This window comes from Apis cerana, linkage group LG8 (assembly GCF_029169275.1).
Source record: "Apis cerana isolate GH-2021 linkage group LG8, AcerK_1.0, whole genome shotgun sequence".
NCBI classification, from domain to species: domain Eukaryota; kingdom Metazoa; phylum Arthropoda; class Insecta; order Hymenoptera; family Apidae; genus Apis; species Apis cerana.
The window spans coordinates 3,530,467-3,550,798 of NC_083859.1; the positions used below are offsets into that span (position 1 = coordinate 3,530,467).

The 20,332-nt window shown below is 21.3% G+C and overlaps 2 protein-coding genes across 14 annotated transcripts in view; one reads left to right on the forward strand and one right to left on the reverse strand.

Moving 5' to 3' along the window:
• The first annotated feature begins 695 nt into the window (after positions 1-695).
• Positions 696-2,366, forward strand: LOC107995350 (uncharacterized). Of its 2 annotated transcripts, none has more exons than XM_017052815.3 (2): positions 696-1,863; positions 1,974-2,366. In XM_017052815.3, exons 1-2 carry the CDS (start codon positions 1,318-1,320, stop codon positions 2,106-2,108), a joined length of 681 nt encoding a protein of 226 aa, XP_016908304.2. In that variant the 5' UTR covers positions 696-1,317; the 3' UTR covers positions 2,109-2,366. The 2 variants fall into 2 exon arrangements, with proteins under 2 accessions (XP_016908304.2, XP_016908305.2); XM_017052816.3 differs by having other exon boundaries at positions 696-1,599.
• The window catches only part of LOC107995349 (spondin-1), a 35,043-nt gene continuing 16,856 nt past the window's right edge, over positions 2,146-20,332 (reverse strand). For 4 of the 12 annotated variants that reach the window (XM_017052807.3, XM_017052810.3, XM_062078121.1 and 1 more), the window contains 15 exons: positions 16,519-16,762; positions 15,739-15,925; positions 14,022-14,186; positions 13,629-13,752; positions 13,154-13,284; positions 12,160-12,376; positions 11,520-11,688; positions 10,149-10,500; positions 7,881-8,091; positions 6,584-6,754; positions 6,184-6,306; positions 5,422-5,573; positions 5,073-5,151; positions 4,934-5,002; positions 2,146-4,413 (listed from right to left, as the gene is read on the reverse strand). In XM_017052807.3, the coding sequence (XP_016908296.2) occupies positions 4,238-4,413; positions 4,934-5,002; positions 5,073-5,151; positions 5,422-5,573; positions 6,184-6,306; positions 6,584-6,754; positions 7,881-8,091; positions 10,149-10,500; positions 11,520-11,688; positions 12,160-12,376; positions 13,154-13,284; positions 13,629-13,752; positions 14,022-14,186; positions 15,739-15,925; positions 16,519-16,762 (2,570 nt within the window). In that variant the 3' untranslated portion in view covers positions 2,146-4,237. Of the gene's footprint in view, positions 4,414-4,933; positions 5,003-5,072; positions 5,152-5,421; positions 5,574-6,183; positions 6,307-6,583; positions 6,755-7,880; positions 8,092-10,148; positions 10,501-11,519; positions 11,689-12,159; positions 12,377-13,153; positions 13,285-13,628; positions 13,753-14,021; positions 14,187-15,738; positions 15,926-16,518; positions 16,763-20,332 lie in introns of those variants that run through there. The other 8 variants (XM_062078120.1, XM_062078123.1, XM_062078118.1 and 5 more) reach the window with 7 other exon arrangements.

Below are 20,332 nucleotides of genomic sequence, written 5' to 3' on the forward strand. Positions count from 1 at the left end.
AGGTTAAATTTTATTTATTTTTATAATTATCACAAACTCCTAAATTTACGCATCCTTTCGTTTTGGAATCTTTCATATTATTAATAATCGTAAAAATAAAATATCCTTTTTTCTTTCTCGGTTTTAACTAACCAAGTATGTATTCCTGTCAAAAGTGTCCTACTTATTGAAATAATCGTCCATCTATACAGCAAGGACACAGTAATAACACAAATTGTATATTTATTAAGCGACTTGCGCATTACGAATAGTTTAATATGTATTTAATATGTATAAATATATATCAAATACTTTATATATTTGAACCAACAATTAGTCACTTGTATTGTCATGTCAATCCATCATGAAAACGCCATATTTATTTAGTTAAAGTTTAGAAATTAATTTTGATTTTTCCTTTTTTATATTTTTTTCAATTCCATTTGAGATGTGTTTATACTTTACAATATTCAATTTGGCTATTGTATTAATTTCAATGATTTTAGTTAATTCTGATATAAAATATAATATTTTTTACTTATTTTTCTAAAATTATGATTTTTTTTGTTAAAACATCATAAAATAATAGTGAATTTATTTGATATACATATATATACATCATATAATAGTTATAATATATTTATAAGTTTAAAATAAAATTTTATATTTTAATTGAAAATTTAAATCAAATATACATTAATTTTAATATATTCATCATAAATTATAATATAAAATGACATATCAATTTAATCTTTCAAATTTTTATAATTATAAATGATAAATATAATGTAAATATAAATATATTATCCATAATACACATTATATAAATATATTAAATATGAAAAATATAAAAATTGTATATTAAATAATATATTTTATAAATTATAATTTATAAAAATTAAGATATGAAAATAAAAGAATATACTAGGGATTTTTATTAAAATCGTTATATAATCTGATAGTTCCACTGAATAGTTACATTAAAAAAAATATTTTATAAATATTTTTAACTGAAAAGAAATATTTAATATGAGATTTTTTAAAAATTATAATTCATTTTATATATACTATTATATATACTATTTTATAATTTCAAAAACTTCAGCTTTAAAATTTATATAATTTTTTATTTATACAATATTTATATAAATTCAATTGCATAAGATTAAAATTGAAAAATAAATACAATGATAAAATTAGTTAATTAATTATTTAATTATTGATAAATGTTAACTATTTTTAATAGTTAAAAAAACTAAAACAAATGATACACTTAACCTAATTTTTAACAATATAGTACATCATTTTTAGTACATTTAAATATTACAAGCATTAATAATGTTACGACTATTAAGAACACGATTATTTAGAATAAATAAATCATTTTTAATCAAAAATGAAAATAAAGAAATTCAATATGTTCAAAATAATTGTTTATGGCATCAAAATATCAATTTTGATTTAAATAATGTGAATAACTTAGAAGAAAAAACCGATAAAAAGAAAAAGATTCCAAAAATTCCTAAAATTACACTTATCCATCCAAACAACTCTATAACTGTTACTGTATTAGAAGATGCAGAAAAATTAGCTGATCGCCGAAATCTCCAATTAGTACATGTAAGTGATCAATGTAAAAATAATAGACAAATTTATAAACTTGTAGAATATTCAAAAATTAAAGAAAAAGAAGAAAACGAAGAAGAAGAGGAAAAAGAAAAAGAAAAAAAATATGATAAAAAAAAAATAAAATCCACTAAATTATTCACCATAAAAAGTGATATAATGGATTATGATTTAAATATAAAAATCAATAATATTAACAAAGTATTAAAGAAAAATCATAAGGTTAAAATATTTTTTATTCATCGTGATGGAATACGGGTAAAAAGATGAACACTAATTATTAACATTTATTTATTTATAATATTTATTAAAAATAGTAATTGATATTGATTCTTACTAATAAATTTAAAATATAATTCATTTTATAGGATGGGATAATAGAAAGTGTAAAAAGTAAAGTACAAGGAATATTTTCAGAACAAAAAATAAAAAAAGGTAATACTATATTTTTATATTCTCCATTAGAAGATGAGAATAATTCTTCAAAGAATAATACTGTTTGATATATCTTAAAATAGAAATATATAAAATATTAACAAATATAGTAGAATCATATTATAATTTAATAAAATAAATAATGAATTAATATGTATACAAGAATATATACATATATATAAGGATTTATCTTGTAAAATTTATACAATATAAATTAATATCATATACATAAAAAATTATTATATTCATAAAATTATATTTAAAACTTAAATGTATATTTTCAATTATAATTTAAAATATTAAATAACAAAATGGACAATTTTAAATTTATTGCTTTATAATATCTTACACTATCTTTGAACACTAAAATGAGATTCAAAACTAGTTATTTTTAAATAAAAATGATTTATTATAAATAATTCATGATAATATTTAAAAATATATTTTAGCATTAATTATTATTCAATAAATATTAAATAAATTTTATGTTTGTAATATCAATTATTAATAGTGATTCTTATTTTGATTATATATTGAATTTAAATAAAAACAAAGTTTTGAATTTCATTTAGTATTATATTAAATATAATATTATTATTGTCAAATATAAGTGAATACATTAATTTGCTCAATGATCTCATTAGTGATCTTATTTAACGATATGTAATATACATATAAGTGTACTATTATCTAAAAGTTTAATCATACAATTATTATTAATAAAAGTAAAAAGAAAAAAAAGAACAATTAATAAATATTATATAAAAATAAAATAATATTAATATATATTTTATTTAACAAAATTATCTCAACTAAAGTAAAATAATGCGAAAATTGATTCGAAATTTTAATTTTAAAATTTGAAATTATTATAACATGATGTAATATATTTTTTTATGTAAGCTGTTATTTTTTATTATTTTTTATATTATTAAAAACAATATCAAAAGTATTTTTGATACTTGGTATTGTAATTTTTTAAAAAAAAAGTATAATATCATATTTATTTTTATAGAATAGATTAAGTTTTTCGATAATAATATATAAGAATTATTTACAGATATTTCTGCCAAGTTGATAAAATTTGTTTTATTTTATTTTTAAATTAATTTTACTTAAATCTTAAATATATAATTTTAATAAACACTAAATGAAATATTTGATCTTAAACTGAGATCTATATTTTCTTAAATTTTATAAATGCCACAAATATATATTTTATAATACTTATACAGAGAAATATGTATCATTGTTGTTATATCGATTGTTTTATTTTTTAAAATATTTAAGAGATGACACATCTTTTGATAATGATTGAAATATTTATTACATTTTATTTTTGCATAAAACAGTTTATATTTGTTTTTTTAGAAAATTTAATATAATATAGTATAGTTAATTATGTGTAACATAGTTTATACATTTTTTACTATAAATCTTGATAACAATTTCTTACTTTTTTATAATTAATTAAAATATAATTCTTTCTGACTGAAAAAATTATTTATGTTACATATAAGTAAAATATTAATTGATTTTATAATTATAATTATTTATTAATATTATTTTTTAATGTTAAATTAATATAAATTAATTAATTTTAAGAAAAAAATTAAAGCAAAAAATATAAAAAATGTAATAAAATATTTTGTGCGTTGAAATTCATTAGAAATATTCCTAATATTTATCTAATATTTATAAAATAAAATAAAATAATTTTTTTAATATATATTTGAAATATATCGTTATTAGATCTATAATCTAAAATATTATATTCCATATAAATTTATCAGAGTATATTTATATTATTAAAGTTATTTTTTTATTTTATGTTTTGTAATTAAAATAATAAAAAAATTAAATTAAAACTCCAATCCTAAAATATGTATCAATGTATCAAGCATTCTCAATGATTCTATCATATCATAATACGATATGATCAAATAATATCAATATTGATTGTCATTTTTTTTATATTGAATATTTTTAAAAAATATGTTATTATAAAAAATTTTATAATGTAATGTATAAAGAATATTGTAATGTTTTATAATAATTTTTATGTGAATATGAATTATAGCAAAATTTTATTTCATATTATATTTATTTCATTGTGCTTGATTTAATGATACATAAGTAAAATTTTAAATTGAATATGTTTTAAAATAAATAATAAAATAAAAATGGATAAACATTATTATGGACATTCTATTGTATGGCATTTTCTATTCTCTATGATATGAGAACATGGTTTGCTTTTTGGACCAACAGATTGAATTTTGACTGTTCTTGTTCTGTATTGTGATGATTTCCCACAAGTTGCTGTACAATGTGACCAACTAGACCATTGTGTCATTTTGCAATCAACTGAAACTAATTTTAATAATTATATAATATTATATTTATTTGTTGAGTTTATTTCATAAGCCATTATTTTTAAATATTGTTTGTTTATATTTAGAATTTTTTCATAAATACTTCATTTTTATGTTAAATTAATGTTTTTGATAAATCTTAATATTAAAATTGTCTATTTTAATATTTTCCTAATGATTCGAATATTTTTCTTAATATATATATAATTAGATGAATTAGGTTTAAGGAAAAGTACTTTTATATTTATAAATTATTCATGTTCTGTACTTATTATTGAAAATATAAATATTAGATTCAAGTTTTAGTTAGATTTTAACATTGGCTTCAAAAATCATTTATAGAATAAGAATTTAATGAAAGATTTTCTCAAAGCTTTGAAAATGTTTAAAATATTATAAGTATTGCCTTAATGAAAAATTAAAAAATATTCAACTATAATTATTTAACATAATAAAGAATAATACAATTTTAATTATACAATTATACAATAATAATTATATAATTAATCAATACTTACTTTGATTTTCTTCTCTTCCCGAATATCGATCACGATATATACGTCGTCTTAGTTCATCACCTTGTAAAGCTGCGAATTTTAATTTTATTTAGTTAATTTTTATAAATAAATTTGATCAAATTATTTTAGTAATACTTACAACAAGGTGGAATTTTATGACATTTTCTTTTGCGATGCAATTTTTGCGGACATTTCTTACCATTGCCTTTAGAATATACCTAAATTATATAAATCAAATAAAATTATACTCATTCTTATATAATAAACTATAAATTTTATTAAAATATTTACTATACATTTTTCCAAATTTTTTTTATAAAAATTGATTTTTTAAAAATCATTCTTAAAAATAGATTACAATTAATTTGAATTGCAAATTCGAAAAATAACACTATTCTCATTACATAATTTAGATTATATCTATGTTTAGATAGACTTAGCACTTTTTAAAAAGATTCATAGATTATAAATATAAAAAAATTATTTACCTGAATTTGTCTTGTACTTTCAGTGTACCCACGACATCCTGCACATGCAGACCAATTACTCCAATTGGATATTTGACAATCGACATCTTTCACAATATTAGATGATTCTATCACTTGACTATCTGGTTGTATGCCTTTGAATTTTAATTTCTCTGCAAGAAGATATTTTATTTACATTATTATAAAAAAACATGTATATAATATAAAAAAAAAACAAAAAAAATTTCAAATAAACAGAAATTCATTAAATTCAATATTAAGAAAAATAAATTCAATATTCATTATACAGATATAAAAACGAAAAACAAAATATAAAACATACAAATTTTAAAAATTTTTCTGATAATGAAACTATCATTAAAATAATATTGAAATTATTAATTATTTATTTTAATATAAATTTTCAATAATTAATTTTCAATGATATTCAATAATAATACTTAATCAAATTATTTTGAAATTTATAATGAAAAAATTAAATTTTTTTCATAATTAAATGATCAAAATAATTTTTTATTTTGAATTATTATAATAATTATAATAATTATAATATTATAATAATTTTTATTTCTAAATAAAATAAATAAATGAATAAATAAAAAATATATATAAATTAATAAAAAAAAAGTATACAAAATATATAAAAAATAATAAATTCTTGTTTATAGAAATCAAAATTAAGACTAAAAAGATTGATATAATTTATAGTATTAAAAATTAATATAAATTAATGCAATTTGCTAGTAAGCTAATTAGCATCACCATGATGAGCTCGCTTTGTCTTCATGCTGCGTTGCCCCTGCACAGGTATGTGATAACTGAGAACACTGCTGAGGGATACCTTATAATTTTTCATCACAGTCGATATATTTCCCCTTGACTCTCCTACATTTGTTTTATAAGCAAGCATGCATAAAATAATAGTAAACATTTTGTTTAAAAAACGCAAATTGATAATCTTTAAATAATTAATTTATTATTTTTAATTACGAGAAATTTAAATTCTTGAGTTAGTTTGAAATTAGAAGAATAAAAAAAATTTATGTTAAAATTTGTTAAAATGTCAAAGTTTTAATTTATCTTTTAAATAATTCTTATTTCGATTATTAATAAATTCTTAAATAAAATGATAAATAAAAAAAGGCTAAATTATGAAACTTACTCTGAAAGTCACTGCAAATCTCATTGCAATATTTTTCAGTTTCGAAATTATTTCGATTTCCATCGCAGCCGGAATAACTAAATCTACGACATTGACCCGTTTGTTTGTCAAAATATACACGTATGATGTTACTATTGCATCGTCCTTTTTTCATTGGTTCATTGCAGATCTCTGAAATTAATTCAATTGTAGATTTTTCTTTCTTTCATGATATTGAAAAAAAATCTCATTATTTTAATAATAATATTATTTTTATAATTTTCTTTTCTTATTTTTATAAAGATAATATTTTAATATTTTCTAATGCATATTTTCTAAAAAATAATACATATATATATAATTTATTTTTTTATCCTCATGAATATTCGCGATATTTAAAATAATGATATAAATTAACTTAATTTAATCACTTAATTTAATTTGAATTTTTATTTTTGCATTTTATGAAAAAAAATATTAAAAAAGCAGTTAATATTTATAAAATAAATTGATAATTATAAGACATTATCATTGATCTTGTAAAATCGCAATTCAAGTGTTACATGCTATACTACTTAATTGCAATTGATTCAAATATCAATAAATTTATATTCTAAGATTATGAGTTGCTATTATCGCTTATATGAAGGGTTGATGTAATTTTAAAAAAACAATCAAAATCTCGATAAAAGGGTTGAAAATATGGATATAATTTAATATATTTAATATAATTTAAAAGAGAATGAAAAAGATTTTACTTTTTATTCTATCTTTTATTATTCTTTTTTTTTAAGAAAATAAGAAAAACGTTATGTTATTAATTATTATAATATTTATTTTTAAAATATATTATTAGAAAATTATTTAAAAAATCTTATAATAGAATATAATTTGAAAACTGAAGAAAAGAAAAAAAATAATAATAACAACAAAATCTTACACGATAAAATAGTAGAATTTCTCAGGATTTTTAATGGATATTAATAAAATTAATTTATGAAATTAATATTATTTATGGTAAATATAATAAAGAAAAATAAATAAGAAATAAATTTTATTTCTTTTAAAATTTTAATCTAAATTTTATTTTATTAATCTTTTTTCAATTTTTTTACAATTTTTTTTTTTTTTGATTTTTTAATATTATAATAATAAAATAAGAATATTATTTCTTTCAATTTTAGATTAGAAAGAATTATGTAAAAATTTTTAGATTATCAAGAAATATTATAAAAATATATTTTTTCATATTTAAAAATTAATTTTGCTTTTAATATGAATTAAAAATTGTTCAATAAATATTTTTCAACTTTCTTACTTTCTGCTTCTTCTTTTGTAATATTACACGTTGGAATGCTGGCTACACATGTAGCCTGTTGTCGTTTGCATTCTTCACGATTTAAATTCTCGTCATAGCTCCCTATATTTCCCTCTTTCACGAGTCTGAATCTTAATTGTATGCCAGGGCCGCAGGTAGAACTGCAGGGAGACCATAAGGACCATTGGGTATAACGTTCTTCAGGGCAATTCTGATTAAAAAATAAATAAAATTAACAAATTAAATTTCTGTTTGAAAAATATTAATTTTATTTAATCCTTTACACTTTCTCTTATCTAATTTTATGTAATTCGATTTATTTAACAAATAATTCTAAATTAATAATATTAATTTTCAATATTTAATTAGAAATCAATTTTAATATTATTATTAACTTATTTTGGATGACAATTATTTTTAATTAATATTATATAATTATATAAAGTATAAAGAGTTAAATATTACGTGATTGAAATTGATTGATTAAAATTTTAATTAATTAGCATTAGTTTTTTAAATAAATTTATTTTTTTTCTAAAATTATATGTTAAGACAAAATGTTATAACACGTCGCAAGAATATAATGTATAAATAAAATAGGAACGATTGCATTTATTAAAAATTTGATAATATTAAAATATTATTTGATGATAAAAAATGTGTTATTAAATGAAATGTGAAATGAGAAATAAAATGAATCATTTCTATTATATTATCAATATTATAAATAAGGAAGAAAAATGAAAATGATAACCAATAAAAAGAATTTTTTATATAAAGATAAATAAAGAAAAATGGAAAATATTAATAAATATAGGTACACATATGAATGAATTTCTTAAATAAATAATAAAAATCGACAAACGTTGGAATAAAAATAATAATAAATAATATTTTTCATAAAGAAATATTTAAAAAATAATATTTTTGATTGAATTTATTTTAATTCGTGTAAATATTAATTATTTGGTTTTAAACTAATGAAATATATCAAATTATTAAGAAAAATAAATTGGTAATTAAATTATTATTAATTTTAATTAAAACTACATATAAAATATATCTTATATACAAGAAAATTTGGTAACTTTTAACATTTGAAATTAATTTCCGACTTACGTGAGGATGCCAGTATTATGGATAGATAGATTGCGAGAAATGGTGCAGGTATGATTTACATGAAACGATTATTCTGAACAATTCGAGATTATTAATGATTCGAATATCGTATAATATTGTTATTACTATGATTATCAAATTCAATAATTTGTTAATAATCTCTATGAATGAATTGACTATTTTTGTTATTCGACAAAAAAAGAGAATAAAACAACTGTCTCCTTTTTCATTTAATTATATTTGATAAATTTTTAATTTCATTATTAATTCTTTATTTTATATAAAAAATAAAGTCAATTGTTTTATTCTCTATGTGTTAAGTATTTTTTTAATAATTTAATAATTTAGAACGAGTTAATTTATTCTTCATCATGGGAAATATCGTATACATAGAATAATTGCAAGTCACTTTATAAATTATAAATTTTTATAAATTATAAATTCAATTATTTGAAAATTATTTTCTTAAAAATAAAATTAAGCAAACAACTGAAAATACAATAGAAAAATTTTGTTATTTAATAGTTGTTATTTATAATAAATAAATCTAATTATAACATTTTGAAATTTCAGTGAAAATTTAAGGATACTTGTACGCAAATAATAGCAAATTTATTTATTTGTTGATATTTTTTTATATAGATATTTATATAGATCTAATAGATATTAATCTTTTTTTAAGATTTTATTTAAATTTTAATTAAATTTTAATTAAAATTATAAATATTATAGATTTGTTTATATCGTATATAATCTTCATGCATTTTCCTTCCATTTTGCAAATGTGATGCATTTGTATAGAAAATCATATGATAAAATGATAAAAAAATTATTAAAGCATAAAATTTTATTATATTATATTTTATTATATTTATTATATTTTTTTCTTCTATTTTCATTTTAAACAGAGCTATATGTGTATTCATTTAGAATCACTCAATATACTTCAAAATTATATTTTACTATTATCAAGTAATCATTAATTTGCATACAAGCAGTTTCAATTAGCAAATGATATTTTTTCCATGTTTTAGATAATTTCCTCGTTCTGTTTTCTGTTCAATGAAATTATAGCCAAAAGTTATATGTGCTTTGCGACATTTCTTTTAGTTAATTATCGATTAATAAGTCGTAAACTAGGTTCTGTACCTGCTGCCATTTCTCAGTTACCTCCATCACCGGTGCCTCTCCCTCGTAATCTTCTTCATTATCACTGTCTTGTTCATCATTATTTTCATTTTCCTCTTCCTGATTAGCCGACTCGCTTACCTCGTCCTTATCCATATCGGGACATGGAACGTACTCGCAAGCAATTGTTTCTTGAAGTACCGGTCCGTCAGGGATTGATTTGCACTCTTTAAGATGTTTCTTGTACTTGAAATTTCGTGATCTTGTCCTGTGGCTGTCCCCGCAAGTTGCACTGCAGGAACTCCAACTACTCCAATCATGTAACGCGCATTTCTCTGTCTCCAGAATACCTGCATCTCGCCCTCTATTGTTGCTGTAACGAATAATTAATTTAATAATTTATTGTTTTTAGTTCTTTCTTTCCATGTGAACACGAAAGTGAAAAATTTGAAAAGTTTTTCGTGAAATCATAGGATTGATAATCCTCGTATGAAATTCATAGAATCGGTAGTGCTTTTTCCAAAGACTTTTGATGAATATAAGTCCTTGGGATTTTAACGAGTTGGTATAAACGAGTTGAAAGTAACATTGCTACGACACAATGCAGGTTCGTTAAAATTCCAACAAGTTTATATTATGTCTATATTATAAAACTGTGAGTACGTTCAATCCTGTGTTCCTTATGATTTTGATTCTTAAATTGCAAGTGCATCACGGACTTAACTGTTTTGGAGACTCGAATTAATCAAATTAAATTATTGGAAAATCAAGTTAAAATTGTTATTAATTGAACCAAATTGAATATCGGCTTAGCCATAAAATCGATTTAATATGAGTGGAGAATATTTCGAAAGTTTTGTATTAAATCGTTTGATTTTTAATAATCTAATATTTGGAATTTCTTGAATTAAAAATTTTTGATTATTTATTAAATTTATTAAATTTTTTTGTACTATAAGATACTATTGGATATTGAACTAAAATATAAATTCATAAAATTTTTGTATATCAGTTTAAATAATTTAAATAACAATATCGTATATTTTATAAAATTATAATTACTGGATAAATTATTAACTTTTTCGACGAATTTTTTCCAAGAAAAATCCTGTATAATTCAGTTCACAAAATCTCTTTTTTATATTTAAAAATTTCAAAGTAACAAAATTTTTTAAAAAATTTTTAAAAAATCTTAAAATACATGAATTTCAAAGAGAAATTTGCAAAATAAAAAATCTTATTATATTTTCCAATGTTCGAAATTAATTTTTTTTTAATATAAAGAGATTATTCGATGAATCTTCAAAATTAAAACTAAAAAAATAAAAAATTGATCAGAGAAAAATAATTTTAATAATTCTCATTAATTATTTTAATAAAATCAGCAATTACCAGTGAGGGCTCTCTCCCTGGCACTTCGCCCTGCTAGTTAGAGTGACGTTGCACTTGTTCTGCGTCGCAGCAGCTTTGTCCTCGTAGAATCTTTGTCTAAGACGGATGCCACGACCGCATGTCACAGAACAAGCCTCCCAAGAGTCCCATGATGTCACTTTACAGGCTTCTGCATACGTCAAAAATTATATTGCTTGTCGCCTCTGGAAATGTGTTCGCGTATTTGTGTTGCATAAACGCTTTTACAAATCTTACGATAATAGTGTAATAAAATCCTCTTATAAATTTCGAGATATTTAGAAATAATAATTAAATGTTAATTTAGCAAAATTTTAATTATTATTATTATTATTATTATTATGACATAATGAAAATAATTAGTTATTGAGAGTGTTAATAAAATTTTTTTATAAATAGTGACTAATATATTATCTATAGTATTTTTTTAAATAAAAATTTTAGAAAAAATGCAAAAAAATATAAATATAATAGTAAATAAAAATAAACAATATTTAAAATATATTAAAAATTATTTAAAGACATAATATGAAAACATAATCTTGTCATAATAAATTATTACAATCCATATATATCTCTATGATTAGTAGAAAATAAAATAAAAAAAAAAAACAATACTTGCTGTCTCTGCGTTTTTTGCCGGTTGTACCTGTGTTCATTGCATCCCCTGGAGCCTCCTCACAGGTTTTCTCATAAAGTCTTTGTCGATTCAAGTAAAGCCTGGCAAGAGGTTTCATATCTAAACCAGAAGGATCATAAAAGGGAGATCTCGAATCATTCGGATAACTCGAAGTTATTCGGTGAATGGATTCTTGTGGCTCTGTTGGTGAATCTGGTGACTAGAAACGCAAAAGAAAGTTTATTTATTCTATTCTATTCTATTTTATCTTATTATTTATTTTATTTATATTTTATATAAAAAGATATAGAAAGAAATATGATTTTAAATTTTTTATTGATATTGAATAAATAAAATTCCTATTCATTACTAATTTTCTTTCTATTTATTGCCAATTAAAAAATATATTTCTTTCAATAATTTAATAAATCGCTTCTGTTTATAATTATGTTACAATATATGTTATAGACTATATTTTTTATTCATGAATCTTTATCATGAAAACACAAATAGAGGAAAGGGAATGTTGGATTTCAGGAAATCGAAAAACGGGAGAATGCGCAACGACGAGGAAAATTTCTGATCGGCCGGAAAATTGTCACAGACATATTCACTTCAACATCGTCAATGATTCGCAGCAGCCCTATTGTTAAGCTCGAAGCCTCGAATTTATTATGAAATTCTCTCAGAGTTGACGTTCATCATTTTTATCTCCTAAAAGAATCTTCTTTCGAGTTTCATACATTAGATTACGATATTATATATTTTTTCAGGAAAATTTCTTCTATTATTTGCAAATCTATTCAATTTATCTTATTTTTTTGTATTTTTTCATTATTTCTTGTCATTTGTTTCTTATAGAAATTTGCTCCTTATTTTTATTTATTGATAATAAATGAAGCGGATGAAATAAAACGAGAAATTATATTGTGAAAATATTTAGAGATGTATTAAATATTTTGTAAAGTAAATTATTTATGAAGAAAATGTTATTTACCAAGTATGTGATCCCATTATCAGTACCCGCGTCATATGGATATAAATTAAGTTCTTTATGTTCAATCCACGAACAATTACTTAGACACAACTCCAAACCTGAAACTCCGACTATCCAATCCGGTGAAGGATCTATAAAATCAGGTTTTTATATTTTATATTTTAAAGAAAAACTTCATTATTTCATTATGATATATTTGAACATTGGAATATACAAAATTTTTTAAAATTTTGAAATATTTTCAAAATGGTACTACCAATTTACAAATTACATTTTTTACTAAATAGTTAAATAATTTGTCATTATTTATTTTATTGTAAAATTTAATGATTTAAATTTTATTAATAATTATACCATAAATTATAATTATATTATAAATATTATAAATAATATTTATTTATAAAGAAATTATAAATAAATATAAATATAAATAAGTATAAATTAAAAAATATATTACTTCATGAAATAATCTTACCAATCATGGACACCAAAGACATAAGATGATGTTTCTGGTCAACGCGAAAGACTGCGAAAGTTTTACCAGTAACATTGGGATAACTTATTCCTCTGGCTTTGATTATAGTCCTAATATGATCACTCTATAGGAAAATAAAATATTTTTATTAATATTCATTAATAATAATTAATTTAATATAATAAAATTAATTTTTTAATTAAATTCTTATAATTTAAAATAAAGAATTCCCATTATAAAATAATTATAATTATTATTATATTTCTTATTATTATATATTTTTCTATATTCTTAAATAAAAAAATTAATTTAGATCAATAAAAATTTATGACTTTTAATTTGTGTTAAAAAAATAAGGAAAACATTATTAAATATTTTAATAAAAAATTGTACTTGATTCTTTAATTCGGATTCTAATTTCCTGGTTAATCCAAATTCGGCCACTTGTTGTAAACCAGTACTAGCCATGCCATTGTATTCCCAAAATCTATAATCTACTGTGTGTGATGCTCCAATGACATCTGAAAATCGAATGATCCATCCTTTGCTAGGAAAATCCTGTAAAAACAAAGAAAATCTAATTTAAAAAAATATTTGATCATTCGTATAAATATTTATCAAAATAGAAATATTTAAAATATTAAAAATAGAAATATTTTTATTAATATCATATACTTAAAAATATAAAAGACTTTTAAAACGAACTTTTAAATAAACAAAGTTTTATAAAAAAAATCATAACGCATATTTAATCTTATAACAATCTTAAACTTTTTTAGTAGATCATTAAAAAGAACGATCATATATTTCGATGAATAATAAATTGAATAATAATAAAATATATATATATGCAATATATAATAATACATGTAAAACTTTGTATATTTATGTATATTTATTAGTTTTAATTTTTCAATAATCTCGAGTTAAATAGATGAATCTCTTCAAATATCTCTTATATTATTTTGACCGAATATCGAAAATCGTTAAAATAAATGCACCACAGATGCATTTCTAGTGATAATAACGTTTTTCTATAATGTTGTTATACAATACGAGTTTTACATTGTTTCAACTTGAAAGAAAGTTTTATGGAACATTTTTCTGACCCATTTCCACATTATAAGGTAACTCAATTCCTACATCAATAAAATAGCATCCCCTTTCTTTGTTAAGAATTGGAATTGAAATAATTCCTCTTAATTCTCATATGTCTCGATATTCGAGATAATACATAATAATATCCTTTTCATTTTATTTCCAAAGTTTCGTTTAAAATTAATAAATTGAAAATCTCTTGAGAGAAATTGAATAAATTATATTTTTTAATTTTTATAAATGAAAAGTTTTAAAACTAAACTTGTAAAGATATTTTTTTGTATATTTATGATTATATTTTCTTGTTAGAAAACTTATTAAAAAACTGTTATTGAAAGATCTTGTTAGATCTTCATCTTTTCAATTTTAATATATTAAAACGATATTTTTTAGCTACTACATGAAGTAAAAGATGTAAAATCTTTACCTTTAAAAAAATATTTTATTATTATTTATTAAATTTTCTTTCTATAGTTTTCAATTGAAAATAAATTATTAAAATATATAAAAACAAAGTATTAATTATATATCAATATATGTGACTGCTGTACTTATATAATATGTAACAATATGTGTAAATAAAATTAAAAAATTAAATCTATATTTATATAGAATTACTTTAATAAATATTATAGAATTATTCATATCTCTTGAAATCAACAATTTGTACATTTCATGATTAAAATTGGACAAGAATTCTATTATTAATTCATTTCTAATTCATTATTAAACCATTAATATAAGAAAGAAAATAAAATTTTATCCAAAACTTCATTCTAACTAAGGGATACAAGTTATTTCCTTAGATTTATAATGGAAAAGAATAAAAAGAAACGAGAAAAGAAAAAATAAATTGAAAAAAGAAAAACGATCTCTTTGATTTCAACGACCATTCGAAAGCTTTAACGTATCACGTCGACGTTTAAATGCGATGGATCGATATCGGTTCTATGCATTTCTGTTTGTCGATTTTATTTGTCATGCTCTTTCTCTCTCTTTCTTTCTCACGTGCCTTGGGGTGAGTATTTCTAGACCAAAGTCCCTCGAAAGTAACTTCGTACTTCGCCTCCTCGCAGGCACAGCATTCATTCAGAACTGGTCCTTGGTTATCCGCCTCAGCTTTCGAGTCTTGACATATCTTTAAGACTAAATTCGGATCGTCCATATACCATGTATCAGGCGTTTCAAATATCGTCGCCCTATAGGAGAAGAACAAGTGGAAGAATATTTATGTTATCGTACCAATATCCTCAAGATTGTATTAATTCGAGATGGATTTACGAGTTAGTTTTGAATTGATATTTTTCAATTATTTTTTGATTAGTTATTATAATCAGAAAATTTATAATCTTAACTTTTTCTTTAATAATAGACAAAAGAAAGCTTTATGTTAGGTGTTATGTTATTAAACTGCAACATTTTTTTAATCACTCTTGAGACTAGCTTTTATGATAATCAAATAACTTGATCTTCATCCTTCCTTATAATAGGCAAAAAAGAATTTGTTGATTGAAGTTATTGAAAACGAAGATTATTCTGGAAATTGGAAAGATGAATTATTTTCTAATTATTTTTAATAATTAAAAAATCTATAACCTTCATCTTTCTTTATAAGTTTTGCATTTAAATGGATATTATTGAATAAGGAATAAAGGAATATTGATCTATTTTTGCAGTGATTTTGAAAGCTGCATAGCGGATAGATTATTGCAATATTTTCTAACTACATTGTTACATCTCTCATGCAAGAATATGTTCCATTTTCATGCTTGTTATTAAAATATCCCTTCACCTGATAAATATGCAACCGCTACCTTCGGAAGGACTGGTCCAGGCCACGGAAATTTCTTCTTTAGACACCATCGACATTTCTACAACAGTATTCGGACAATTTTCCGAATATTTCGTTAACAAATCATCTTGGAGATCAAAGATACCGCTTTCTGCCGTGTCTTCTTCGCTTTCGGGCTCAGAGGAAATCAAGAATCTCGTAAATTTCCGCGGTATAATGCCCATTCTGTCTGCTTGTATAGTCACTGAAACAAAAGATTTTTGACATAATTTTAATTAATAATTATATTTCAATTATGAAATTATTAACGATAATTTTCAAACACTATTTTATTACATTAAAATTCAACATTTAAATTATATTTGCGTTTTATTACTTATTTATTTGTATTGATTTTGATTTGATTCATTTATTGAACTTCAATAAATTATAGATTTCTATAAATTTATAATTTATCTAATTTATATTTAATGCGAGTTTAAGCTCTAAGCTTTTACTTCTGTTTAACGTGAAATGTATTATATTATGAGCAATTCAGGATTAAATAGTTTATTGTGCATTGCATTCGATCCCCCCTCAGTAAACAGAGATGTAATTTGGAATTACTAATTGTAATACCTAAAATAATTCCCAATTAGATTGTTTAACGATCAATTTATAATTTCAACAAGAAAAATACTTAATAACATTTTAATGCGAGAAATTATTTCTATTTATATCTTTATTTTGATGAATCTTTCAAGAACAAATTTTTCATAAACAAATTAAATTTTGAATATTGGTTGCTTCCAAACAACATTACATTTTTAATCAAAAAATATAATTTTTTTATTAAATTTCTAATAAATGTATTTTAAGACAAATACACACATTTATATATGTTTTACACGCGATCAAACAAGACAAAATTTAATATTGCGAGTGTTAATACCATTTTCGCCAAGATTATCTTCCATTATTTCGAGATTTACGGCAATCCGCTTCTTCTAAAATATTCCAAGAGCGGTAATCGAGGGGATTAAGATCGGAACTTCTTAATGACCAATCTTCTGCAACGATGAATGCAGACAAATTCGCATCTAACGAACGCTGCGTCATTTTGGCTTCGCTCACTGAATTCTTGGCGGAATATCGGTCTTCCGGTAGATTATAATCGTGAAACTTAATTATCTTTGACGAAACAATATCGAGATACTTTTCGGATTATATTTCATATTCGATAAATATAGCGAATAATAACAGGAAATAATTTTGTTTCGAAATTATGAATTATGTATATATATTAATTTTAATACAGCTAATATATAACGCATGCTTCGCGATAAATTTCCTTTTTCCTTGATTTTGATTTCCTTGATCGACAACAAAATAAAATTCAAATCAATTGTGAAAAAATATTTTACGTTTACAAAGATACAGGAAAAATTATTTTCCAAACCACTGAAATTTGAAAAATCCAAAAAATCGCCTGTTCGAAATTGTCGACACGTTTTGTAGAAATTTGCGCGAAATGGATAGTTTAATGTTCCAATAAAAAGTATGTATTCTACCTTAGTTACAGCTCGGAGATACGTTTCACAATTGTTGCGATACGCGCAACGGTATAATTTTTCCGACGAGAGGTAACTTATGCACGTACCTTTCAGCTGAAATTTACGATTGCTCGAGAAAAAAGTGAACAATGGACGCGCGATTCGATATTTTGCAATGGTGCGAGAGTTCGTATGGGGGTGGAAAGTTCGTTGTGATAAAGTAAACGTTGCGACAAAGCGATATTTGCGAGGATAAATAAAATTCGTAATTTTATTGAATAGGAAAAACCGTAGAGGGGGAGGTTTTAGGATATTTCGATGTAAAATTTTGATGTGATACGAAATCGATTACTTGTTTTGAATGTAATTTTGCCTAAATAAAATGTCAAGTGAATTTCACGTATAAACAAAAAATAGCGTAATTTATTTATTGGAATTTATTTATATGGCATATAAAAATTTTGAACGAAAAGTATATTATCAATTAGAAAAAAGAAAATAAGGAGATATATCGATGAATACATCATCTTTAATTTAAATATTTCATATTTTAATACGTTATTGATATTTGGTCGATAATTGATGTTTATTAATAAGATATATATAATGAATTTAAATTAATTACACATTTATTTGATAACAATCATCATTATTGTCTTATTATCTCATGTTGTTATATTTTACCTCAATGAATTTTGCTTGTTTTATATTATATTTTGAAATAACAATAATAATAACATAAAATTTTAAATATTCTATCTTTATTGAATTATTTGAATTTTCTTCTATTTCTTGTAAATTTTATTCTGATAAATATAATTTTATTAATCTCGATAAAATTATTATATCATGCAAAAAATTTAATCGCACTTTAAAAATAAACAAATTTGTTTAACGTTTATTTAATCCTTGATTTGCATTATTATATTTATCATAATTTATATTAATTATTAAATTAGTATATTATATTTTCGTATCGTTTAACAATACTTCTACGTGTTAACAAAGTATGCAGTATGAAAATGAAATATAAAATTTGATAAAAAAATACAATTGATTAGAATATATGCAAATAATTTTTGTTATTAAAATATATTTGCAAATTTCATAATTTTTACGTTGAAAAAAAAAATGTTGCGTTAAAATTACATGGAAATTTATATAATTTCCATGTATCGAAAGGATATTCTTGCGTTTCAAAATAGAAATATCGAAGACCGCAATTTTGTGGTATACTATTTATAACTTGGATTAAACACATTCGATTAAACACGTGTATACGATGCTATGAATCTAGTGAAATATCGAAAATACGCAAATCTTTTACGCGTGATAATTAAAAAAAACTATTTTCATTTGATCAAAGGAATATGAATAATGATAAAAGAGAAAATTGAAATCCTCGTAATTTTGTATAAATATATTAAAATTTCAATTCCGATAATAACAATTCGAAACATTCCAATAATTACGAAGAAGATTTAATTTTCAAATGTATTATTAGCCGATATTTCGATTTGTAATTTAATTAATTGAAGAATGATAATTGCTTTTTGTATTTTTCTTTTTTAAAGAGGAAATAATCAAAATTTAAAATTGTTCAATAAATTTAATTCTTTGTTTTGAAAGAAGAATACGATTTTTTAATTACCAAAATCTTATTTGTCGATCAAATATATCAAAATTTATTTCTGACTGATATTCTTATTTTAATTGACGAACAAAAGATAAATATAATGAATAAGTTTAATAATATGAATTATAATTTGATAAATTTTGGTGGATTAATGTTTCAGTAAATACATTACAATAAATGTAATAACAAGCATTTGTCCAACATTAAATATTAATATCCCATCGATAATTACATTGATCTCAATATTGATTTTCTTTGATTCGTCATAAATTATAAATCTACTATAAATTATTCTCGTATCTACGTTCTGTATTTCGTCACGATTATAAAAAAATTTTAAAATATTGTCGAGTGTGCAGGCAGAGTTGGATGTTTAAATTGTTTGTAAGTTATTCAAACGAAAAAATCGTTTGGAAAAGAAATTGTGAAATTTTATAGATAGAAATGCACAATAAAAATAAATCTATATTGATTCCAATATTTATTGAAAATGTTTTCAGACAAGAAATAACAATTTCAGTGATACGAAAAATTCGAAAAATAATAAAATATTTACTATTGCACTATTGAATCATTTAATTATCTAAAAAAATGAAAATAGGAAAATAATCGATACAATAATGAAATAATTTTGTTTAATTCGTTT